This window comes from Centroberyx gerrardi, chromosome 15 (genome assembly GCF_048128805.1).
Source record: "Centroberyx gerrardi isolate f3 chromosome 15, fCenGer3.hap1.cur.20231027, whole genome shotgun sequence".
Classification (NCBI taxonomy): domain Eukaryota; kingdom Metazoa; phylum Chordata; class Actinopteri; order Beryciformes; family Berycidae; genus Centroberyx; species Centroberyx gerrardi.
In genome coordinates, this window is record NC_136011.1 from 2,489,390 (window position 1) to 2,516,921 (window position 27,532).

Sequence of the window (27,532 nt, forward strand, 5' to 3'; positions counted from 1 at the left end):
TAATCTACTAGCGGTAGGATAGTAAAAAAACAAAAATAATTAAAGCTGCAAGCAGCGATGATCGGGTCCTCGCACCTTTGCGCATTTCGGGGTGTGCCGCAGCCGCAGCGTCGTTACTGGACACCGACCAGTCGACGCGGCTCTGAATTTTCAGTATAAAACATGTCATTTCCTGTTGCCAGTAGGTGGCGCTATGACTATGATTCAAAATTGGCTTGTAGATGTCTTCAGGCCGGGACTCTCATCAAACGTGTGAAGTTTGGGGCAGATTTGACCATGTACAGTTGAGTTACAAACCACTTCCTGTGTTGCCAGTAGGTGGAGCTATGACTATAACTGAATATTGGCATGTCGATGTCTTCAGCCCGGGACTCTCATCAAACATGTGAAGTTTGGTGCAGATTTGACCATGTACAGCCGAGTTACAAACCACTTCCTGTGTTGCCAGTAGGTGGCGCTATGACGATAACTGAATATTGGCATGTAGATGTCTTCAGGCCGGGACGCTCATCAAACATGTTAAGTTTGGTGCAGATTGGACAATGTACACTCAAGTTAACACAACTTCCTGTTTCATGGCGAAACATCAAAATTCGCCACGCCGCCAGGGCAACGCCGTTCGATGAAAACTCCCAATCTTCACAATGAAGCATCATCAAGGTCTTAAGGCTTTTCTGACCACATTGGAGGTGGATCCGGTCAACCCGCTAGGAGGAGTACATCAAAGTATAAAACATGGCATCTCCTGTTGCCAGTAGGTGGCGCTATGACTATAAGTGAATATTGCCATGTCGATGTCTTGAGGCCATGACACTTATCAAACATGTGAAGTTTGGGGCAGATTTGACCATGTACAGTCGAGTTACATAGCACTTCCTGTTTCGTGGCGAAACATGGAAATTCGACGCCGCGCCACGCCCACGCCGTTGGACGAAAACTCAAGCTTATACTAACTTTTAATCGTCAAGGTCTGTTATATACGCTGACCAAGTTTGAGGTGGATCCAATTAACCTCCTAGGAGGAGTTTGTTAAAGTATGACCCCTGTAAATGGCCAAAATTGCCACAATAAATGCAAAATGGCTGACTGAGGTCATGGCACCCATTGACTTTTTTTTTTAAGTCTGGACATGATACATGTGCCTACAAAATTTGGTACATGTAGGTGAAACGTACGGCGAGGGGTATTTAGTTGAAATTTTGTAGGGGGCGCTATTGAGCCATTTTGCCACACCCATGCGCAAGACCCATAAAATATTAAATTTTTCAGCACTTGTGAGGCATGTGCAAAGTTTGGTGAGTTTTCGAGCACCTTTAGCCCCTCAAAAATGCGATTCACTGGAGAGAATAATAATAATTCCTTGAAATACAATAGGGCTTCGCACCGGTCGGTGCTCGGGCCCTAATCATACTTGAAGTGAAAAATTTGTCTTTTTAATTCAAGTAGATTCCCTTTTCCACAATCAGCCCGTTTTTCTGGAAATAGCAGGAATGAGCAAATTATACAATAGTAAGATTAAATTTCTAGGCTGTTAGTAATAATAATAATTACTATTATAGCCTAGAAATTTTATGTAATTTTGAAAAAAATAAAAAAAATAAAAAAAACTGAAAAAACAAATAACAAAAAAAACGGCCCCACCGCCCCTCCCCTGCGATAATAGCGTATATCGCGATATTTTGGCGGGACAGCATCGTGATATTAAATTCTGGATATCGCCCAAGCCTACAGTGCGGTGTTACAGATGAATACCCCTCACCAGAAAACGATCACTATCATGAACGCATTCATTGCAGTCGTTTACCTGGACGTCTTTGTACTTTTCCCTGACGTCCATGAGGCGGTGGTAGGCCTTGATGGCTTCGGCGAACTCCCCAACGTCGACGGCCACGGCGATAAAGTTCTCCCAGATCTGCCAGTGCTCGTAGTTACACTTCAGGGCTTCCTGCAGGGTGCGGAAGGCTTTGTTCCTGCCGCCGAGGGAGAGAGAAAGGGGGAGAGACAGAATAAAAAAAAAGAGAAATCCCATGTTATCAGTCATTATAAGTGAGTGAACAGACTGAAACAGGCAGTTACATATAATGTTCAATTCAACACTTGGTGATGGAATTGTTGATTGAGAAGATGCATTGCTGCCACCCACACACACCCTAGCGAGCTTCTCTCTGACTGGTACCACACACCGATACCATACACCCATTTAAGAAAAAAAAAAGCGCTCTGGCTGAATTAGCAGCAGCGCTAACCAGGTTTAAATAGAAGCTTCCCTGCTTTTTAATTTCAGGCCTGAAAGCACACAAGGCTGATTTGAACAGGGACTGAGAGACAGACAGGAGTCACTGGCTTCTTCTGTTCGCACAAAGCCTCCTCCTGCCGGGAAAAACGCCACTAGAAACGGTTTTAAAGAGGAATAGCGCTCGATTTGAGAGTTCATGTGTGTCATCGCTGTGGTCTGACAGTCCGATCTATTATTTGTGAACAACTCTCTCCCAGTTCCAGAAACCAGAGAACTTTCACCCCGACTTCTCAGGGTGAAAAGGAGCAGCAGCAGTCATCTCACATGAACATAGGGTTTAACTAATGTGGATTTTTGAAGGCTGACACTAATATTTTTAGATTGAAGCTGTAGATATTTGATATTTTGTGCTAGTATTTGAGCACTTTCATGACAAAAAATTTACTTAAAAAGTATGCAGTTTTCCCCTGGAATTTTTTTCTTGGCGGGATGGAAAAGCCTTTGAAACACCAGGGGGCACTTCAACTCTCCACTGAAAACCAGGATTAAAAAAAACATACTGAAGTACCAGAACACACCTGGTAAGCTCCATTTGGGCAACTGTGTGCTAATCAGAGTCATGAGTTTGACAAATGTGGTTGTGTTTGTGGATAAGCAGAGGTTAGCTGGCAGCCATGTTGGAATCAGTAGCGCGAAATGAGGTGTTGTGTCATTTACTGCAGTGGTTGAAAAGCAATAGGTGAAAGTTGGTAATGCAAAAAAACAATTGGCAAGTAACAAGTCTGGATCTCTTGGTATGCACAGATGTCCCTTGCTATCTCCAGGCATTTTCACATCTAGTTGGTTTAGTGCAGTACACTAGAATGGTTTCTCCCTTAGATGGGTTTACTTACTTACTTAAACCCTTTTGCTCTTTGGGGAGCATAGGTCATTTATGAGCTTCTTCCAGCTGGTTCGGTGTTGGGCGGGTTAGATGGTTTTGCTTAGTCAGAAAACTCACACCCAGATTCAGACCAATAATTCCAAGTTGATACTTGCGTCCTTGTGGAGAATGTTCTTCTCAAGTTGTCTCAGAGAGAATGAACTTCTCAAGAACAAAAGAACAGAGAACATCTTTACAGTTAGAGATGGACTGAAGAACAGAGCATCTTTACAGTTTGAGATGGACTGAAGAACAGAACATCTTTACAGTTTGAGATGGACTGAAGAACAGAGCATCTTTACAGTCTCAGATGGACTGAAGAAGAGAACATCTTTACAGTCTGTGATGGATGGAAGAACAGAACATCTTTACAGTTTTAGATGGACTGAAGAACAGAAGATCTTTACAGTTTTAGATGGACTGAAGAAAAGAACATTTTACAGTTTTAGATGGACTGAAGAAAAGAACATTTTACAGTTTTAGATGGACTGAAGAACAGAACATCTTTACAGTCTGAGATGGACTGAAGAGCCGAACATCTTTACAGTTTTAGATGGACTGAAGAACAGAACATCTTTACAGTTTTAGATGGACTGAAGAACAGAACATCTTTACAGTTTTAGATGGACTGAAGAACCAAACATCTTTACAGATTTTGATGGACTGAAGAACCAAACATCTTTACAGTTTTTAGATGAACTGTTTGCTTGACGTTGCACGATCAATTAAGACACATAGAAGTAAACTTCTGGGATCTTCATCCATCCTCCATGTTCTTTTGCTTTGGAGTGGTACTTCAGCCATTAGATACTACGTCAAATGTAGCAGAGGACACAAGAACACAGAAGAAAGACCAAATGTGATCAGACTGTGATCCTAACTACAGGATTACTGCATTATGGGTTAAGGGCAAGTTAGGTTATAGGTTATGTTGGAAGTAGGTTGAAACGCACACCAGTGTTAGTAGGGTGCTGGCCCACAGGAACAAAAATTCAAAGTAAAAAATTGTGGGCGCACTCACATAGCTCTGATGCAGAATATTTTATTATTTAAAAAACCAACGTTTTGACAGCAACACTCTTCGTCAGGGTATGGTTATAGCTTATACCACTCATTGCACCATGCCTTCTCCCTGTGACTTCATCTGGAGCCAGAGAATCCTCTTCTTTGAATCAATTGAAGCAACACATTTGTTTTTGAGGTGTAGTCGCGAAATATGCTCATATTCGTCATTCTGCTCACATACCGCTGATCGGTATATTGACCAAAGACTGACCGCATATGTGTGATGATTCACAAATGCAGCCGATGGTTTACCTGGAAGATAGTCCAGGTAAACCAAATTTCTATCCAATGAAAGAAAAGTCAACTCCCACATGGCTTCTGTTGATAAATTGTGGTTCACTTGAAATTTTGCTATATGAAATGTAACCAAACTGAAACATAAATGCAACAAAGTAAGAACTCATCCCCTTATTTGGGCCACTGTTCAGTGTGTGTGTGTGTGTGTGTGTGTGTGTGTGTGTGTCTGTATGTGTGGACCGCACCATGAAGGCATCAATCCAAGCTCCTTGTTGAGTGAATCAATCAACTCTAGCAGCGCCGCTGCTGGTGTTGTGTCCAGCTGATGCTGTGTTTGATAAATACGCGGTAATGTCCCGCTTCAATCAGAGACCGTGTCCCCCCTCGCATCTCCTCTCCAGTCCTCCTCTCTTAACCTCTTATCTCCCCCTCTCTCTGATAGCTCCACTGCAGACTTGGCATCCTGAATCAATACTGTCGAGCTGAATGTGGATGCGGTGGCTCTGCTTGCACAAGTGTCTGAGGTGTGTGTGTGTGTGTGTGTTCCTGTACATAAGTTTGTGAGGCAGAAAGAGACGGAAAGAGAAAAGGAGAGAGGCATGGAAAGAAATAGGACAGAGAGGAGAAAGAGAGAAAGAAAGGGAATAGTATAGGACAGTGTGTAGGGAGAGTGACAGTGAGTCCATAGTGGAGAGAAGCTACATGGGTCCTCATATGTAGGTGTTGTTTGGCATCCTGTATGTAAAAAAAATATTTTTTTAACTTGTGCACATGACATGTTATTGTGTCTGATATGATGTATTAAACATGCACTGAAGTTGCATAAAAAGTGTGAAAATAGGTATAAAATGTGTGCATGTAATTAGTAACAATCAGTGACATTTTCATATAACTAAATGTCTATACCAACTGATACACAGTAGTGATTCAACCTATGCCAGTTGATGAAAGCTTTTACATTTGCTGTTCTAAACACCCAGTGTCAGGTAGGTCTTTCCCGGGAAAAACCCTTTGGCGCACAGTAAGTGATGAGTTCCAAAATTCCAGCAGCAACAGCGGTTTGGAATAAATGGAAGAGCTGGGTGGTGAGCATGAGCAGCAATAGCCACCACGGCTGAACAGATGAAGAAAAGAGCGCCACCTACAGAAACTCAAACTGCATCAACAGAAAATCCAAGGAAAAAGACAAGAAGATATTACTCGGATTGGAGATTGCTAAAAATACATGCTTATTTGGCCAAAGAACATTTCTGTCTGTATTAGTGGACTTTCTTCATTAAAATTCATTGTTCCATACATGGGCACAACTGACATCTGGGTACTGAATACAACACCCCCCTAAGACAAATCTTAATCCTTCCTCTGTTCTATTATATTGACACACACACACACGCATACCGCAACCATCTGTGGGTTAACAGCCCCAGGACAACGCTCATACTCACTTCTGTTGGAGGCGAATGTAGGCTGTAGAGAGGTTGTTCCACGCTTCTGCATTCTGAAAGGAGAAGGGAAAAAAAGAGGGAAGGAGGAGGAGGAGGGGGAGAAGGAGTAGGTGTCAGGGAAGGAGGAGGAAAGGTAGAGAAAAACACAATTTAAAGTTTACACACAAGTAAGCACAGGGGTTGTTCAGGAGGTGGCGGTGGAGTGACCACGGCATTAAAGGCCTCGCCGAGCACAAATGAGTTCTGCTGTGTGGCTTGCTAAAAGACATTGGCTTAGCATGCCACGGACACACACACAAGAACACATTTTAATACTTATGTCCACATATCAACGATGCATCACTGGAAATAAACAATACGGATAAAAAACAATTACTACGCTTGCATGGAAAGCAATAATCCGACTATTGGACTTATTCTAAATGAGACAATATTCCGATTAAGCTGTTTACATGGGTTGCTTATAGTACTCCATTCATATTGCTGTTTATGTGCTACGGGGCAAAGTCTGATTAACAGGACAAAGGAGAATCACTGGAGTACACGGACAGTTTAAGCCTTTATTGAAGGTGCAAAAAGACTAACATTTCTTCATCAGAGTCAAGAAACGACAAAGGCAGTGGTGACACCATTATTTAGTGGTGATAGTTTCAGCCCCACCCCAAAAATGTTGGGGTTTCCTTTTGCTGGTGTCAGTCATCTTTTTCCTCTGTAAACAAGTTTGCAACCGCTGGAAGGCAGAGCGAGAGTCGTCAAGCAATTGGATCGCTGCTTGTGTCGCAAAAAGCCGCGAATACTCCGATAGTCATACTTGGATTAAGGTGTTTACATGTCTAAAATGCCCTTAAATAATGCGACTACAGTCAGAATACTCCACGTCTTATTGTGATTATGCTTACTCCGGCTATGACCTTATTCTGGTTAAGGTAATTGGAAAAAGCTGTTTACATGGCAATTACTTAGTCAGACTATTGTCTTAATCGGGTTAATATCGGATTATTGATGTCCAGGTAAACGTGCTCATTCTGACACAGAATGATCAGCAGAGGGAAGACATGCTAGTTAATTCATTCCTTGCCTGTTGATATAGGCCTTCACACACACACACACACACACACACACATATACTCACTCACATGCATGCACAGGTACCTTATGGGTCATGAAGCTGAATTGGAAAGGCTGCTGGAGGATTGGCAGTATTATGGATAGAAGTTAGGGAGGGGGAGTGTATTTGAGCCTGTATATGTGTGTGTGTGTTTAATGGAAAGGGCCGGTAAGCGAGGAAATGGGGGTGATAAAGTGAGAGAGCTATGGCATTGTTATGTTCCCCTGGTGCACTGACTGCTTGTCCTTTTCTACGTTATGATGTAGTTGCTGACATTTGTGTGTGTGTGTGTGTGTGTGTGTGTAGGTGCTTACATCTGGCTCTAGTCCCACACACCTCTGGAAGGCCTTGGCAGCTCCCTCATAGCCCTCCAGGGCAAAGTAGGCACAACCTAGGGAAAACCACACACCGAGCTATCCAAGCACGCACACACAGACACACACACAAACAAACAGGGTCAAACAGGTAGTTCTAAATTGATATAAGATGATTCAAATGCTAAAAAAACACATTGGATAACCAAACTATTCCATCCCAGCACGTCAACATATGACCACATTAGCTTTGCGGGGTTGATGTGCCAACTTCTTTTTGATAGAAAACCAAACACGGCCTCTTTTGCTTTCTTAAACTCCTGCCTTCCATACCTCAGTACCTCGCCACACAGGACATAAATATAGAGACTTTTAATAAAGCCTGAAGGAAATCTCAGTGTGAGGGGAGTTTTCTTTGGGCGGCGGCCCATCTGTCAGACGCAGAGAGTGACGGGGCTGGCTGGACCGACCAACCGACCGACCGAGCCCCGGGTTATGCAAATCAGCCCAAGTGTCAGTCTTCAGGAATTCCCTGCCTCCCACTTTCATTTTCATCCTCAGTTTGACCGATATGGGTTTTTGAAGGCCGATACCAATAATTTTGGATTTAAGCTCTTGATAGCTGATATTTGATGCCGATATTCAGTATCTTTAAATATTACCATTTGCATACCAAAATTCCATAAAACTGTAAAAGTACTCAGTGTTTCACCCAGAATGTTATTCCTAGCAGGGTAAAAAAGCCTGTAAAAAGCATTTAGGGACACCAAAACTCTCCACTGAAACCCAAGATACTACTACTACAAAAAAATATATCATGCCTATTTGTGTGGAATCTAATCAAAATGTCTCATTAGAATCAAATGAGGTTAAGGCCTTCCCATAGAGAGCCAGTGTACTATTGATCAATTCTACAATAAGTAAGTCAAACTGCATCATATCCATCATATCAGAGGTGGACACTGAATGGCCAATGTCCAATTTTGGTCTAATATATCAGAAAACACTCCAACTCTAGATGATAGACTTCTCTCCTCTTGCAGCACACACTGATGTGTTTGACCTGACCTGTGAGAGATATTTGCGCGTCTTGTGTGCGTTAGCATGTTTGCATGGACCTTCATCTGTGTTCTATAAAGTCATAGCACGCTGAAAGGGTCAATTTCCGGAAGTCCTCTATAACTCAATCAACACATTGGTTGAAAAATGGACACTAGATCATCACAGCCTAACAAGTTAAATTCGGACTTCCTATTGAGGGGCAATCCACTTGATTAAATATGGACAGAGGGCAGGAAAGAGCAGGACAACAGGAAGCGGCTCAACTCCCTCCTCCCCCTTGGGAAAATACTGCTAGCACTGCCTCCCCTTCCTATTCCTCTCATCCCTTCTCTTTCACTGATACTACTCCTCCTCTTCTCTGTTCTTAAGGGAATGCACTGACTTTTTGGGAGATTGCCCTATTGGCCAGTTTAGCTGTTAAGCGATGAGAGCATAGACATCAAAATCAGCCATGTGTCCCTGGAAGGTCATCAGTTCCGGTGCTCCATGCTAACACTATATTATACACTATGCTGAGTGATAGTAGGCCACTAGCATTACTCAAAGCAAGAAGACTGACCTTTTAGTCATAAAAACTTGGTGTATTTTTTATTATATGACCTGTAGATTCATACATTTTAAAAATGAAATATCATTAACTCAGTATGGCTGATGTGATGTAGTCTGTGTTTGGTTTTAGCTGTACAATCTCCCATTGCCCACACCGTCACATCCTACAGAAACAGGGAAAAGTCCCTGGTAGTTCAAAATAACATGATTTTTTGTTTCTGAATTATATTTCGTATAAATTTTAATCATCTCCAGAAAAAATGCACATTGTTTAAAATTATTGACCATAGGTTTAGAGCTGCTTTTCCTCACATTTGAGATAAGGTCACTGGTCTACTATCACTCAACATAGTGTATGCTAAAGTGTTAGCATGGAGCCTACTGATCACTCAGCATAGTGTATGCTTAAGTGTTAGTATGGGGCACCGGAGCCAAAAAGGTTACCTTCCCCCATCTTTACAAAAGGCATTAAAAACCAGGAAAACAACCAACCAAATGTGACTCCAATAGACCAATCTTGTTATTACATTCTGACCAAAAAATTATAGCAAAAGCTCTTTCTCTCAGATAAGAGTAATATATCTCCTGTCTGATTACTGTAGACCAAAATGGTTTTGTTAGAGGGCACCAAGCCTTTCAAAATGTCAAAGTAATGTTAAAGTAATATATGCATCTAAGGATACCCTAGATTCAGCTATAATGTCTCTTGATGCTTTGAAAGCATTTGAATGGCCTTATCCTTAACCCTGGCAGTGTCAGTGCTTTGCTTGTACCTGCATGGTGTTGATGCGGAGGGATTGCTCGAAGCATTCGACACAGTGCTGGAAGTCCTTGTTGCGGAGGTGCAGCAGGGCTTTGGAGCGCATGGCTCTGGCGCTGCGGTGGCCCGACAGCTCCCATGCCCGGTCGTAGTACTGATGGTCCCTCAGGACGTCACCCAGCAGACAGTATAGACTGGGCGTCTCCTTCTTCTCCAGCTCCCTACGCAGGATCTCCTCAGCCTGAGAAGAGGAAGGCCGAGAAGATGGAAGAGGATCACGGTGGAGGAAGAGATAGAGAGGGAAAGTGGAAGAAATCAAAGGGGGAGAGCAAGTTGGAAGGAGGGAAGGGTCAGGTGGTAGTGAGGGCGTATTTAGGAAAAGAAAGGAGATGTAAAGTGAGGAAATTTGAAGAGCACAAAAGAGAGGGGAAAAAGGAAGGAGTTATAACATTTGACATAAAAACAAGGTGGAAAATCAACATGTTAATGAGCTGTTACATATTCAATGTCCACTCGTGTCAATGTATCCACACTACTTGATGTATCAGAGCAGCAAACTCAGTGCCAGAAAATCACAACTATTTGGAATGTTCCGTTTGCAAGCGAGCTGCCCACTTATAAACAGGACAATGTCATTATGCATAATGCCCTGATTTCCAATTGGAACTGTGTTAATATTGTGATAATAGTAGGGTGGTTAGTGTCATTATAAATCCACATAGTACATCCAGTAAGGAAGTGCATCCATGCCGTCTGAATCAACAACTAGTGGTTCCCTGGTCCTCTGTACCTGTCCAAGCCAAACCAAAGCCAACACACCAGCTTTCCAGCGGGGCCGATTTCCAAGGAGGCCCACTAAGTGAAAACACTGTAGTGTGAGTAGAATAACAAATAGATTCCTTAGCTCTCCAAATCCTTTTAGCTTGACTTGAGATTGTGAAGTGTGCCAATCTAACCGCCGCTAGGTCAAGGCATGAGGGAGTCTTGGTTTTCACTGCATGCCTTTGCTGGATCCCCTTGTCGGGGCCTGATGCTGGGCCAAGAGCATACTCCGCCTAAGAGACTTTGAACAAGAAACCCTATCATTCTTATCTGAACTACTCAACTCTGGATCGGTTTCATAGTTGTCTACAATGCAAAATCCATCAATGTGAATTGGAATATCTTCTGGACTGCAAAGCGCTTGTCATATCAAATATGTAAGATCATTTCAACATTTGGAGTGTTAGTTTTTTTTATTAGTCTTATTCACTTTTGATGATGATTGATGCGATATTTGTTTTGAAGCATTGGAGGATTATATTAGGAAAGCCCATCATTATCGACTGTCACAGCTGAGCCTTTTAATGATATAAAGTTAGAGTAGATGTATTAGGAGTTCTTGGTTATATTGCATTATATTGCATTTTTCACAGATTTTGTTATTGCTTAACATATATCCATAATCCCCTGTGGCAAGAATTATGTTCTGTAGATTGTACCATGCAGAACCATACCTTAGATTTGCCTTCTAACATCAATATAGCCTACAGGGGCATCAAATTGCCACAGTCTATCAGCACAACTGGCATGGCTGATCAAAATCAAATAAGAATCTGAGTTTCTATGGCCTTTTCCTGACTGTGCACATCCACTGGGAGGGAGCCTATCCAAGGCCCAGCCTTCAACAAATCTTCCCAACAGTTTTACGGTGAGCAGTTGGGCACGCCGAATGGCTGAAGCTTTTCAGGTAATTGGAAATGTGCCGGATCACCCAGGAGAGTGAGAGAAAATGTGTGACAGCAGCCTAGAAGGGGAGAAAATGTGTTGTGGCCAGTCATGGTGAGAGATGCAGTTAAGGTCCTTCAGGACCCCCAGTGAATCCCTCTGTACACCGCAATGTATTTGCTGAACGTCATGAGGGAGCCGGCACAAATATGTGATGTGACACCTAACCAGTGAGAGCTTTCAATGGCCTGGTCAATTATTTATGTACTAAGTGGATAAAACATGCCACTGTGCATGTGTTGTCGAGTCTCACTGCACACCATGATACTGTCCTAGTTTTTTTTTCCACTTCTAGATGACAGCCAACTAATTCACAGTATTCTGGTGAAAAAGGAAAAGCTGTTACAGAGGCCAAGATGTCAGTGAGTTGCCTACTGATAACAAATTAGCTGATTAGCTATGTGTGTCCTTTTCATGCTTTGTACAGCACGACCAGGACAATGGGCTTGGCTTTTTGGACAGACTGGATGTAAAGCAGTGCATGAGCTTGGCTTGGTTTTCAGGGGAGGGGAATTAAAGGGAAAAAAGGGGGCGAGGTTTTTATAACCTTGGGGCATCGCCAGTGTTTAGAATCCCCTTGTGTACTTCTCTGGATAGAGATAGAAAAGGGATAAGAGAAAGAGAGAGAGATTGAAGAAGAGTGAGGGAAAGTGAGAGAGAGAGAGAGAGAGCGGGGTGTGGTGAGAGAGAAATGGAAGGGATTCAGTATCTCTCGAAGTTCACTGAGACGCAGGCAGCCTCATTGTGCCAGGCTGGCTGTATAGGCAGTTCACTGCACTCGCTGACCCTTTGTTTAAAAGGGTTCGGGTGGAATCAACCCTCGGCTATATCTGTCGGTCTCCTGAATGGGCCTCGTCTCGCAGCACGAGTCGTGGCCCCCTTCTCTGCAAGATGAGTGTAATTTTCCACACTATAGCAGCACACTGAGGGGGGGAAATCCAATCAGGCTTTGACTATTTCAATAAATTGAATAACATTTATGTGCTGTGAACATGTCGTGTGTGTGAATGGTTTCACTGTTTGCAAGGGGAGGGGGGGAAAGGCATATTGATGTACGATTAACTATCCCATTTGTGCTGTGCAGAGGTGCTTAAAACATTTGCCAATCTTACATATTCATTTCACAATCTTGCATTTTGGACTGGGTTATTACCATATTGATGATGAACCGCGTTTTGCATGAACTCATGCCTGGACCACAACTGTAGGAGCACTATTAAGGTCAATATGGTCCACCAAGCACGTATGGTATTAGACCTTCTTCTATGCATTCGGGATGTATTGTACTGCATCAGCCTGGATTACGAAGCAGCGTACATGGCGACCAATCAGTCGGGGAAATCAGTAGGTGAAAACGAGTCACTGGTATCGAAAAATAAAATGTTTTCCCAGTGTGCACACAAGCCCGGCGGTGTGCTGAGGGTGTGTGAGCATGTCCTTGTGCTTTTCTTTGATTGGCCTATGCTTGGTGGACAAGAAAACAGCATTCTCCCTCACAATCTAACAAGGTAATTACAGATCGCCCAAACAAGGGAGGCGTTACAACTTTGTCAAGCCGTGAAAATGAAAGGGAGGTTTGCGATAGAAAGTGGATGTAAACCGTGAAAAAGTCGATGATTGTGAAAATGGAATTTGCAAGGGTTTCATGAGATGAGAATTCGTTCAGCTTGAAGACAATGCGATACACCATCAATTTCACAGAAAATTACAATGTAGACAAATCAAACTGTGCCTTAGAAAAACGCAGTATACATATTCTATATATTTCCTGAGCTTGAAAATCAATGTAAAAAGAACACATTTGTGTCAGTGTTCTGTATAGGTACACCTTGGTACTCAGACATAGAGATTAAAAAGACAAAAAGTTGAAACGAGTGCTCATCATCCCGCCAATCTATCCTCAATTCTCTTTCAGCAGGCGTGCATGGATCGGACTCATGAATTTAGAGAGAGAGAGACAGACAAAGAAAGAGAGAGAAAGTGAGAGGAGAGATAAAGAACAGAGACAAGAACAGAAAGTTTTGTCCAACAAGAGCAAAGCGGCACTGGAAGGAGACCAAACCACTCCAGACAAATGGATTGCTTGCTATTTTGTATCCCCGGTGACTGTGTTACATGGCATGTTGGCCGGGACCGCCGCAGCTTACAGTTCGAGAGCAGAATAGAGCAGCACACTTTTATTATTGAGCCAAATGCACCTGGGTAATCAAATTGGAGAGACAAAACAAGCTGTAATTCAATAAGGGAGGCCCGCCAGTTTGCAGGAGTCCCATTCAGGGGTCTGGGACACAGGGGGATCGGTTAGAAGTACAGGTCAGTACTCAATCTCTAGACAGACGCAATGTGTATTTGTAATCAGTGAGTGTGTTTGTATGCGTCTGTGGGTTTATAATTCTATCAAAAGCAGGCTGCCAGTGTGCATGCGTTAACATCAGCCAGTAAAGATATGGATAGATAACACTGCTGTATATTGTATACTCTGAGACTGTCTCAGCGGGTTCCAATTATATTGCTATTGCCACATTGGATGCATACTGTATATATGTACATCTGAATGCATCTGTGAGAATAAAAGAAATGGTACACTTGGATGATTCCAGTCTATACAAAAATACAGGCCTGTTCAAATTAAATCAACAACTGATATAATTAACGTAGCCATTAATGAGTGTTTATGAGAACTCATCTGCTCTCTCCGGCCAAGAGGTCAAGTGCTTCGGGTCGATGACTGAGTGGACGATGGCTGACCAAATCTATTCCCACTCTACTGTGAGAATCGGAGTCTAAGATGATCCAGATGGCCATTACGTCATGACGCTGGAGCTTAGCCTCTGAGTCGACACCGCTTGGCACAGTCAGTGGTTACAGCACAAGCGTCTGCCATGATGTGAGGTCCTGACCAGGTTTGAAGGTCTCTTACGAGGTGCCGTATAGGCCATAATTCCTGCGCGATACCTTGCGTGTACACAAATTGCGGCACTCACATACATATGAGATGCTTACACATTCAAATGTAATGAAACACTTACACATACACTATTGAAACACTCTCACAAACACTACTGAAATGTATTATGCTCACATACACAATTGAAACCCTATTACATATACTATTGAAAACCTCTCCCACACACTATTAAAACACTCATATACACTACTGAAATGTTTTAGGCTCATATACACTAGTAAAATGTTCTCACATATACCATCAAATCACTGTTTTAATAGTTTTGCAGTTGTCTGACAACAGAAACAGAAAGATATGTCAGTGACAACACCTGTATTGTGTTATACATTATGGAGAAACACAAAATAAGTGATCACAGACAGTTATGGGCGACAGAAAGTTGAGAAGTGATCTATACCCTGCAGAAGTACGGTAGCCATGTTTGTGAAAAGTAGAGAGAGACAGGAAAGATTGGGAGAGAGTGAGGGATAGCATGTGATAAAGGTCCCAGTCCGGATTCAAATCCAGGACGTCACGTTTACATGGTATGCGCCTTAGAACCCTGAGCTGCCAGGACGCTCCCATGTATGCAGTCCCATGACCCATTATGGTCCTTGAATAAGAATGGGTGATATAGGGTTTTCCAGTATTTTTTTTGGCCAAATGTGTGGCAAGGTAAATTTGGACAGAGCACTCAAAGGTGGGAATGGAAGAAAATGCACCTGTACAAACACTGACGCATTTCAACTAAATGCCAAAAAGAGAGAGAGAGAGATATGCAATGAGAGGCAGACCAACAATAACAAAAACTGGCCAAAAGCCACATTTTGACTTTCTTTTGTTTTTGTATGGGTTAAGTCAGGTGTTCCTTAGCATCAATCATAAACTGGTTTCAATCCATGTATCTTTTTGTGAATTATAATGTACCGATTTAGAAAAGCTGAATTGAAAATGGCAAAACTTAGGTGCATTTCCATCAGCTGGGTTGAAGTGAATAAATAGGCTTCCTGAACGGGTTAAACATGTTAGAAACAAGACATGATATTCTACTGTACCAACTAAAGGTCATACAACCAAACCAGCCACTCATACATGGGAGGTCACGGTGGACAAACAACACTCTTACAAACAACACTGCAGAAAGTCCAAAACTACTTTGAACTGTTGGGCAATGAACTTGAACTATTTGTCATTATTTAACAAATGCATTTCCATTATTATTTATTGCATAATTTCTTTAGCGAAACAAAATTCAAGTGAGCGTGAAACTTTTAGCATTCTATTTTTTGCGACATTTCAAAGATTTGAGAAAAATGTACTTGATGGAAATATAGACACCCTCACAGCTGCAGGTTCTTACTCCATTTATATTATTTTGGACTAACATACAATGATAAGAATCTGGATACAATGAGGACGGGATGACAATGCCCTTTGTAGGCACAATTTCTTTCTTCTTCCTATGCCTAAGTAAAGACATTCTACATACACAAGTCACATCTGCTCTGGCTCCCATAATGGAAATAACTTTATTCCTGGCTCTTATTTCTTTACCTAGCACTTTATATTACTATATGGGGTCATTGTTGGACCACAGGATTGTTTGTTTCATCTATTCTCAGGGTACTGCAGCATTAACCATTCACGTGGCTCGTGTCTGACTCGAGTCACCTGAAATGTACACAAGTAAATTTCAAGTTGGAGATATATTTCCCCCATTTTTTTTACTTTAATACAGGTTACCAATAGATTTTAAGGAATATGGTAATATGTGGTAAAGTAAAAAATAAGAAATACCCATCAACCAAGATATTACATTTAAACAAAGCAACAAACTCAGGACCAGTGTGTTTCCTAATGACATCAGTACAAACCTTCCATGTTTTATCAATCAGCTAATTGATAGCAAACCGCAGGCTGAAAACCTGAATCCTGGGAGAGTGGATGTGAATGAGATCCAAGTCAAACACACTACCTCTGTCTATCTGGGACAGTGTGTGTGTGCGTGCGAGAGAAAGAGTAGAGCGAGAGAGAGAGTTAGAAGCTTGTGCAGTACACTGGATCTATTGATTGATTTTGTGTGTGTGTGTGTGTGTGTGTGTGTGTGTGTGTGTGTTTCTCCCAAGGGTGTTCCACAGGGTCAGACAGGTTAATAATATTTCCAAGTGAAACCTGCCCAGACCTCTTGTGTCTCTCTCTGTGTGTGTGTGTGTGTGTGTGTGTGTGTGCGTTGGCTCTCACATCTGCCAGACCAGACGAGTGCATATGCAGCTGTACAAGGCAGATGGATGGACAGATAGACTGATAGATGATGGAGGGATGGGGGAGGTGAAGGAAGACAGCCAGTTCAGCCACATCAAACACCAGATTAACTTATCTTTGAGCTTCCTGCTCGGTGTGCAAGGTGTGTGTGTGTGTGTGTTTGTGTGTGTGGTGATAGCAGCCATATTCAGTGTGAAAAATGGGCTTGTCTGGACCAAGAAGCATTGGGTATTAAGTGGTCCCTCAGCTGAACACTGGGAAAGCTCTGCAGGAGCTCCCACAGGGCAGAGATCTAACTGTGTGAGCGTGTTTGTGTGTGTGTACCCCTCCCTGTGAGAGGCAGAGTGTGCATATATGTATGTGAATAATTGCATACATCCAGAAACTAATCTGAAGTGGCGAGTGCCCAGGCTATATGCCAAATTCAAGACTTTAAGACCTTTTTCATGCTCCTAGAAATTAATTTAAGAAAAATTAAAGAACAAAATAAAGAAAAAAAACTTGCAAAACCAGTCTATTTCTGAGCAAACGTCACTAATGAAAGTTGCGAAACTAGGAATGGGCAGAATAAGAAAACAGACACCAGGAAATTAATTCAGGGACATGAAGTCCAATAAGACTTAGAAAAGCAGATAGGATGCATATTGTACTACTCACCCAGTTCTGCATTAATCTAATAGCGGACATGTAGCACAAAGGGCCTTACATTTAGATAATTTAAAACTTTTTTCAGACCTGGCTTATGTGAACAAGTGAAATGTTTCTGCACATATGTATGCATACTTGTTTGGATACGTGTGAATGTATTTCTGTATTTCTCTATGTGTGTGTGTGTGTGTGTGTTTGAGTGTACCTTGCCGTGCTGGCCCATCTTCTCATAGCAGATAACCGCATCCTCCCAGAGCTCCAGCTTCTCGTAGATGAGCAGAGCTGAACTGGTGCAGCCGAGGTCCGTCAGCAGGCTGGCCAGCTGCTTCTGTAGACGGAGGGGAAAAACAATGATAAGCGACCCTCTGCTCTGCTTCAAATCCCTACTGACGGGTTCCTAACTTCGCCAATACCCACATCATACATGTGAAATTAAAAAGGTACAAAATATGCTATTAGCTGGCGTAAGGCCGACGGCAATTGGTTTCCGATATTGGCCTTTTATTAAAAATCAGATATGAGTCAGTCAGTGTTGTCCACCTCCGATTTGATAGATATGATGCAGTTTGATTGATTGCATATTTATTGTAGAATTGATCAATACTACACTGGTGGTCTATGGGAAGCCCTTATTATTATTATTATTATCCTGGGTTTCATTGAGTTTTAGTGTCCCATGGTCTAAATGCTGTTTCAGAGGCTTTTCCACTTTTAAAAGATATTAAACACAAAATATCTATCAGCAGTTTCAATTCAAACATTCATTTGTAAGAACCCTAATTTGTATAATTTCCAAATGGTGAAGATGTCCCAGCAAAGATCCAGATTTTTTGTGTTTTTCCTGAAGTCCTGTGTTATGTTAGGGCGTCTCAGCTGTGTTTTGTGCTGATGATATGAAAAAGGGTTACAATGGCGACAGTGGTAGTGGCAAGGCGAAGGCATCGTCAACATCAAAGACGCTCAAGAGAACATATATTCTGAAGGTCAATCGCTTTATTTGATATGCCCGAGGCCGACATTGTTAGATGTTACAGGTTGCGAAGCACATCGGTCCTTAAGTTTGCTTTATGAAATCAAGCACAACATTGAATTTGTCACACAAAGATCACATTTAATACCGGCCATGATCAAACTACTAACAACTCTCCATTCTCTCATATTCGTATTGAACGAGCGCTTGAAAGTCTGAAAGGCCTTAACAGGATACGTGCAGGTTTCAGAAAGCCAAATTGAACACTTTTTAGTACCTGTTCAATACTAATTTGAATTTAAGACAAATTTAAAAACCACCACCGGATACTCTGCCCAAAGTTCATCTAATAACTGATTCATGGCTTTTTACTGATATGTGGAATTGATTTTGGCATGATAGTGCACTAAGGGATTTGATTTCAGCGTCTTACTGTCATCAAATGAAATACAAATTAAGGAGGTAAATCACAGTATATTGCCATACACAGAAAAGGTGGAACTGTGGCTCAGTCATCTTGATTATATTTTACTGGTAGCTCTCGATTCATTCCCACCCCCTAGAGAGACAGAAAGGAAAAGGTGATATCAGGGAAAAGAGCAGAAAAACAAAGAAAACACAGGGTGAGAGTTTGGTGAGCGAGGTAAGAATAGACAGCAGGAGAGAAACTGTGAGACACAGAAAGAGAGAATCGGAAGGGAAGAAAGAGTAGAGACTAGGTATGAGACTGTCGAAGCTGGTGACTCTTGTAAACAAAGAAAGAAGTGGAAAAATGAATCGGTTGAGCTCCTTCCCTTCACTACTCTATAGAAGGCACAGTACACATTTACTGTATGTTTCACTATGGAATAAGAAGGAAATTCTGTGATATATGCTCAGATTCACGAGGGTTTGACCGATATAGGTTTTTGAAGGCCGATACCGATGCTCCGGATTGAAGCTCCCAATAGACAATATTTTGTGCCGATATTCCATATCTTTAAATAAAAAACTCTAAAGTCGAGTATTCAGTCTTTTCACACACAACATGCACACACACAACCTCTCATGATTAACATCGTGATGGCGCCGCGGATGGCTGCCTCGGTGTGTTGGTGCGCATTGTTTTGTCTTGTTTTGTTCGTAAATTCAGTGTTTTGCTACAGTACCAGGAGCTCTTTCACCAGAAAAGAGCTCATGAACATCAGGGATTCAACCCCTGAGGATTTATTTCCCACTTTCATTGCCCCATCTGTGGAATTACTGGACATTCTGGTCAAAGGTGCACTCACCTTTGTGAACACAGTGAAACGACGGAGGAGAGGAAAACGCGCCGGTGCGCTTGTGCGTCTCCGCCGACGCGGACTTCGCACACCGTTACCGGGAATATTTCTCTCTAACGTGCGTTCACTGGGAAACAAACTGGACGAACTTCAGCTACTGTTTGGGAAGAACAGAGACTTTTCTTCATCTTCCGTTCTGTGCTTCACGGAGACGTGGCTGTGTGGATCGATACCGGACTCTGCGCTACAGCTGGCAGGATTCCAACTCTTCAGAGCGGATCGCCACAAGGAACTTTCCGGCAAGACGAAAGGTGGAGGTATCTGTTTTTATACAAACCGCGGATGGTGTAAGGATGTGTCAGTGATTCTACAGCACTGTTCTCCTGATCTGGAATCATTTTTCATCAATTGTAAACCCTTCTACTCCCCTCGTGAGTTCGTTTCATTCATTTTGGTCGGTGTTTACATTCCACCGCAGGCCAACGTGCAGGAGGCACAGCGCACGCTCGCCGACCAGATACTGTGTGTGGAGCGGACAAACCCAGATTCCTTAGTTATTGTCATCGGTGACTTTAACAAAGGAAATCTCACCCATGATCTCCCCAAATACAGACAGTTTATAAAATGCCCGACCAGAGAGGAGAACATTCTGGATCACTGTTACACCACAGTAAGCAGTGCCTATCACGCCGTCCCCCGCGCTGCATTGGGACACTCTGACCACGTCATGATCCACCTGATTCCTGCATACAGGCAGAAATTAAAACTCTGCAAACCTGTGGTGAGGACATCAAAAAAGTGGACCAGTGAAGCTGTGGAGGATCTTCAGGCGTGCTTGGACTGCACTGACTGGGAGGTTTTCAGGACTGCTACCAACAGTCTGGACGAGTACACAGAGGCTGTGACCTCATACATCAGCTTCTGTGAGGACAGCTGTGTATCATCACGTACCACAGTGAGGTACAACAACGACAAACCCTGGTTCACAGCCAAACTCAGACAGCTAAGGTCGGAGAAGGAAGAAGCGTTCAGGAGTGGGGACAGAGACAGGTTCAAAGAGTCAAAGTACAGGTTTAGCAAGGCGGTGAGAGAAGCTAAACGACTGTACTCTGAGAAACTCCAACACCAGTTCTCAGCCAACGACTCTGCTCTGGAAAGGGCTCAGACAGATCACCAACTACAAACCTAGAGCCCCCCACTCTGCTAACGACTTGCGCCTGGCCAACGACCTGAATGAGTTTTACTGCCGCTTTGAAAGACAATGGGACAGTCCTGACACCTCTCCACAGCTGCCCACCTCAGAGCCCCCCTCCCCCCCTACCACAGTGACGACTCTCTCCATCCTGGAGAGGGACGTTAACAGGCTTTTCAAGAGACAGAACCCCCGCAAAGCAGCCGGGCCAGACTCTGTCTCTCCATCCACCCTGAAGCATTGTGCTGATCAGCTGTCTCCGGTGTTCACAGACATTTTCAACACCTCACTGGAGACATGCCACGTACCAGCCTGCTTCAAGACCTCCACCATCATCCCCGTCCCCAAAAAGCCAAGGACCACAGGACTTAATGACTACAGACCCGTCGCCCTGACATCTGTGGTGATGAAGTCATTTGAGCGCCTTGTGCTGTCACACCTCAAAAACATCACTGACCCACTCCTGGACCCCCTGCAGTTCGCCTACAGAGCCAACAGGTCTGTAGACGATGCAGTAAACATGGCCCTCCACTTCATCTTCCAGCACCTGGACTCCTCAGGAACCTACGCCAGGATCCTGTTTGTGGACTTCAGCTCTGCCTTTAACACGATCATCCCGGCTCTGCTACAGGACAAGCTCTCCCAGCTGAGTGTGCCTGACTCCACCTGCAGGTGGATCACAGACTTCCTGTCGGACAGGAAGCAGCACGTGAAGCTGGGAAAACACGTCTCTGACTCCCGGACCGTCAGCACCGGTTCCCCTCAAGGCTGCGTTCTTTCCCCTCTACTCTTCTCTCTGTACACCAACAGCTGCACCTCCAGTCACCAGTCTGTCAAGCTCTTGAAGTTTGCGGACGACACCACCCTCATTGGGCTCATCTCTGGTGGGGATGAGTCAGCCTACAGGCGGGAGATCGACTGCCTGGTGTCCTGGTGCAGACTGAACAACTTAGAGCTCAGCGCTGTAAAGACAGTGGAGATGGTTGTGGACTTCAGGAAGAACCCGGCCCCACTCACCCCCATCACCCTGAGAGACTCCCCAGTCGACACTGTGGAGTCCGTCCGCTTCCTGGGCTCCATCATCAACCAGGACCTCAAGTGGGAGCTGAACATCAGCTCCCTCACCAAGAAAGCCCAACAGAGGATGTACTTCCTGCGGCAGCTGAGGAAGTTCAACCTGCCTAAGACGATGATGGCGCACTTCTACACCTCCATCGTTGAGTCCATCCTCACCTCCTCCATCACCATCTGGTACGCTGCTGCTACTGCCAAGGACAAGGGCAGATTGCAGCGTATCATTCGCTCCGCTGAGAAGGTGATTGGCTGCAATCTGCCATCTCTCCAGGACCTGTACGCCTCCAGGACCCTGAGGCGAGCAGGAAAGATTGTGGACGACCCCTCCCACCCTGGACACAAACTCTTTGAAAAACTCCCCTCTGGCAGGAGGCTGCGGTCCATCAGGACCAAAACCTCACGCCATAAGAACAGCTTCTTCCCGTCTGCAGCTGGCCTCATCAACAAGGCCCGGGACCCCCACTGACACGGACTCTTGCCCCCTCCCCCCATAGGCACTACACGCTACAGAAACGTACAGTCTCCACATCCGACTCAATGCGTTCATTTATTTATACATTCTGTACAGTAAACATTCCTCTGGCCAATATTTTGCACATCCCTGCACTAACTGTACAGCTTTCCCATTTTCCATGTCACTTCAATGGCAGATATATTGCACGTTTCTTTTTATTATATTTTTCTTCACATTCTGTATTGTAAATATCTCTTTTTGTTTTTTTTTATATATATTTATATTCTTGACTTGACTTACAGTACTTGTTGTGCTTTTTTACTTCTACTTCCTATTTTTCTCCATGTTTATTGTATGCACCTACATACCAAGGCAAATTCCTTGTATTGTGAACTTTAATTGACAATAAACCTGATTCTGATTCTGATTCTAGTTAGCTACATTCCTTTCACTTTCAATCTCTCCCCAACCTATATCTCCAAAACTCAGAGTCTACCAAGCTATCGTTAATGCCCCCAATCAAATTTCACGACAATAAAAGGTCCCTTTCAAATCGTAGGCCCTTCTCGCTACGTTTCTATCCAACTGTCAAGTGAATTTTACACAAACCTTTGAAATGTCGCAAAAAATACAATGCGAATTAGCGGTTCCTTCAGCTGGGTTCAAGCATACAAACAGTCTTCCAAAAAACAAGAAACAAGTCTTTCAAGAATGGATTAGTATTACTCAAGTTGTTGTTGCACGTTCACACCAAGCATGTCTGGACCGGTTCATTCAAACTCTGGAGCGTTTACTCCTTTACTCTGGTTCGTTTGGGCTGGTGAGAACAATGACACTTCACCTCAGATGTGCACCAAATAACTGCAAGCGGAAAAAGCACGTTTCAACGCTCTTCTAAGAGAACTGTGGTGCGGTTGTTAGGCGTGAGAACATAATTGTACCAACTACACGAAACCACCGCAAAACATCTGGTTTTTGTGAGTATGTTGTTCGCTGTTCGACCGTCATTCTATGCGGCTTTAAGGGTATAAGGAGATGGAAGATGACATTGAGATTAGTCTACTCACGTTTTGAAAGCCTAGTCTAACAAAATTAACTGAGGACAAACCGCAGCCTAGACTGATGATCATATTTAGCTATTTCTTCATAGCCCCTTTCACACATGTGGCCTGTTCCATAAATTTACCAGCACAGGGCTCCTATGTGAACAGGAGCCGGTGTTGAAATGCTGGTAAATCAGTTCCACCAATTTCACTGTTCAAGACGTTGTGACATTACTGGTAAACTTCCATATCGACCATATGTGTGAACAATGCCATAACATTACCAGTACGAGCAGCACAACGTTAGGACGCTCTGACATAGGACGCTCTGTTGTCGAACTGTAGGAGGGAAATACAAACCACTATACATTGGGCTGCAGCTTTATTTTTGGATGAAAATGTTGAATTGGACAGATGTGGAAATAAGAGAGATCCTCGGAGTCCGGGCAGACAAAGAGATTTCGTCTTCACCCGCCATGTTTTCAAACTGACAAAAAAAGTTCAAAGTGACTCAGAAGATTAAATGTAATTTCCGGGAAATGAAAGCAGTGGAATTTAACGATATTTACAGTGTTGCGTGAATGGTAGCATAATGTTAAAAAACCGGAAAGGCATGTCTTGTGTGAACAACAGAAACTGCTACCTTTACTGGAAGAATTAAAACAGCATTTTTATGGGTTTTGTGTGTGAACGAGGCTCATGTGTTCTTACCTGGTATGAAGACCAGAGATGGTAAATTACAGCAAAGAGCTAAGACAAGTCCGTCATGCTTAGCTGAAGTTACAGGAACTTGATTCAGATTTGTTTTGACTCTCCCGCTCCCCAGCTACCAAAATCTTTAATCTCACAAGATGACAGGTTACAAAAACTCTGTCCAATAAACAAGCTACTTGTGAGTCCATGAGAGTTTTGTTTACTATCCCTGGTTCACTTTGTAATTGGGCAGTGTGAAGTAAACTTTTCAACTATGGTTTGGACCAACGAAAACAAACTGTAGGTGTGATCGCACCGTTAGTGTCAGCTAATGTTGGTCATATTACATGCGTTCATCTGAAAAAGAGAAAAAAAAGAAGCAAAATTCTAATGTACCAACTAATGGTCATACAACCACGGCAGAGACTTGTACATGTTAGAAACAACATGTATAATTGATTACATTTTAGTATGATATGCTAATGTACCACACAACTTTGTACATGGGAGTGACAGCAGTTATGACTTTTCTGGGAGGTCATGATGGACTGATCCAAAGCCACTTTTGAACTTTTGTGTAATGAAACCGAACCAGTCGTTGGGGCAATCACGCCAAGCCTATGTCATTATTTATTCAACAAATGTGTTTCCATTGCTATTTATTGCAGAATTTCTTTATTGACGTAAAACGTTCCGCTTCAAGCGAGCATAAAAACCTTTTTGCGATATTGAGAACATTTTATTGACTTTTGCCATTTCCATTCAGCTTTTCTAATTTGATACATAACTTGAAAAAAATGCTTTGATGGAAATCCAGCTAATGACATAGCTCTCCCTCTCTCTCTCTCTATTTAGATGGGGGACACATTCCAGACTTGCAAATGTGCTTTGTTGTTTGGCAGTATTTAGACTGCAGTCATTTTCTCCTTCCCCATTTCCATAAACATTTCTTTTGAGAATGGAGAAGGGTGGGATGCAGGGATGGAGTGATAAAGGGAGGGAGGTAGGGATGGGGGAAAGGGGAGGGAGATACCGCATAGCAGGAGGTGGGGGGTGAGAGAGATCTGACTGGGGTGGACATTGGGCCTCATGCAAGAACCACTCGTACGACCAGATTCGTTCTTAAATTACTCGTACGAGCAACTTAAGAGAACTTGCCGCATTCACCAATTTTCTCGTATTTTGAATTTTCTCTTAGGTACGAACAAAATTTACGAGTGGTCCAGACCTGTCGTACGAGTCACGTACAATCAACCTGCCGTTCTCCAAAGCAAAAAAAAACATTTGTTGTTGACTAATGGATTGTATCTCTGTCACTTTGAAGGAATGTTGAGTTTGAATATATAAATGACATTGTAAAGTAATGTATAATCATGTTGAGATTAACCAGTACAGTGGTTATAGTCATAGGAAAAATAGCAAGGGAGCACTGTTGGCTTTTTCAAAAGAAGGTAGGGCGTAATGTATTTTACCAGAGCCGCATAAAATCTCATAAGTATCCATGCGGGTTACATAGTAGCCTATAAGTGCGCTCAATACAAAGACAAAACAAAAAACACTAATAATTGCCAGGTTATTTGACAAACATTCAGATGAGACAAAGGCAAGGTTAGATTGTATTGGGGGAAATACATTATAGAGGGAGATAAATCTGATTACTAGGCTATTTTACTCCAGTTGATAACGTTAATGTGGGTGCAAGTGAATCTAAACTTTAAAAAGAGAAATGGCTTTAGGTCTTACCAGGATGGCGCCCTGGACAGCGACTTGCACCTCGCAAGTCGCTGTCCAGGGCGCCATCGCTGGACAACTGACACTGCTATATCGCCAATTATGGCAGGTATTATTCTTTCATCTGTCTGTGTAACGGAGAATTCCTCTTGGCCCCCTCCTGTTGTAGTCATGGATCGCCTTGCTTTTTGCATCTAATTTCATGTCAAGCCATTTCTTTTTTTTTATTTCTGTGACGGTGCCCTAATGACAAATCACTATAGTCCTATAATATTCCTATAATACTCAGATATGGACTTAAGAGTGTCTGTGGTACTCAATAGTGAGTTTATAGTGACCTTATCATGGTATTTTTGTCTTCTGTAGTATCACTATAATATTCCTATAGGGAATTAGCTTTGTTGGGATATTTATTTAGTATTCATCTAAAATGTATAGGAATACTATAGTTGTTTTTCGTAAGGGAACGCACAACAGACAACACTGCATTAACAGCACAAGTTATTTTCTCCCATTCCTTGGCTTTAGCAGGGCCTTTGATTCCATTATTGAATTATATTAAATATTATATGCTTTGGTTGACTTATTTCTGATAGTAGGACTTCAGTCTCAGAGCTGGTAGACTTCTTAGTCTTCCGTGTCATTTTTATGAATGAAGCTTCCCGACATATGGGCTGGACGCCTAACCTTATATGGCATTATTGGGGCGTCAATTATGCAAATTCACAATTCTCGTGAACGCGCGTTCATTTAGAACAGGTGCCATTCATCATGTTTACGCAGGTCATTTACTACAGTTTTCTGAAGATACAAGCGTTTGGTGAATCTGACGTGGCACACTCGTACGAGTCCATCTCACGAAAAAAGTACAAGAAATTTAAGATAAGAATACGAAAATGTTCTTGCACGAGGCCCATTGTTTCTGGCCAACAGAGAAAGGGATGGATGGCTGTTGTGAAATGCTGAGAGGTCATTAATGAGGCTTATCTGAACAAGCCTGGGTAACCGATGGGACAGAAGGAAAGAGAGGAGAGCAGTGAAGGGAGAACGGACAGAAAGAGAGAGTGGGTAAGAGTGAGAGAGGTTTCAGAAACCCAAGTTTAAGACTTTTCAAGACCGTTTCAATGCTACCTGGAATTGGACAAATTCTATCTGTAGAATTTGAAATTTGATGACTCTGGCGACCCCTTGAGTCCGTTAGTGGTAGTACTTTACGACAGCTGTCGCAAAAAAACTCACACCCCCCCATCCCAACTGAAGACATGTATACAGAGGAGGTGACGTGAAATTGTTCTAATGCAAACTGATTAATGGAACTGGAATAAACTTGGGTAAGGAGGAGAGTTATTTTTCCTATGGCACAAAATGTGTTCATCAGGAGATAAATTCAGATCAGTCAGTCTGTCAGTCAGTCAAAGATGCTTAGTTTTATTTTACTTTTTTACATTTTATACTGTATGATCAAAAAATATTTTTGATGATACAGTATGATTGATTGAGCAAGCAAAGCAGGGTTTTGCATATAAGGTTTGGAATTTATTAAGTTGGTCCAATGCTAATGCTCACGTCGTATTCAGTAATGCTCGCTCGCAAGGTGTTTGTATCACTGTGTGTTTGATTGCTAATCTGTGTGACAAAAGATACTTTTGCTGGTGAATATTTTAGCTTCAACTAGATTGAGCTAGCAAAGCAGTTTTGCCTTACATACAGTATGTGCAGTTTGGGCAGCTAACGAAACATTTTGGCTAACAGGCTAATACTTGTCTGTACTAATGCCAAGTCTGTGTATTT

The 27,532-nt window shown here is 42.8% G+C and overlaps 1 protein-coding gene across 1 annotated transcript in view; it reads right to left on the reverse strand.

Annotated features, from left to right (window-relative positions):
* The window catches only part of ttc27 (tetratricopeptide repeat domain 27), a 140,949-nt gene that overhangs the window by 22,697 nt on the left and 90,720 nt on the right, over nt 1–27,532 (reverse strand). The window contains exons 12-16 of the mRNA XM_071899853.2: nt 17,528–17,650; nt 9,712–9,939; nt 7,328–7,426; nt 5,906–5,958; nt 1,805–1,970 (exon numbers count right to left, since the gene is read on the reverse strand). Coding sequence (XP_071755954.1) covers nt 1,805–1,970; nt 5,906–5,958; nt 7,328–7,426; nt 9,712–9,939; nt 17,528–17,650 — 669 coding nt within the window. The remainder of the gene's footprint in view (nt 1–1,804; nt 1,971–5,905; nt 5,959–7,327; nt 7,427–9,711; nt 9,940–17,527; nt 17,651–27,532) is intronic.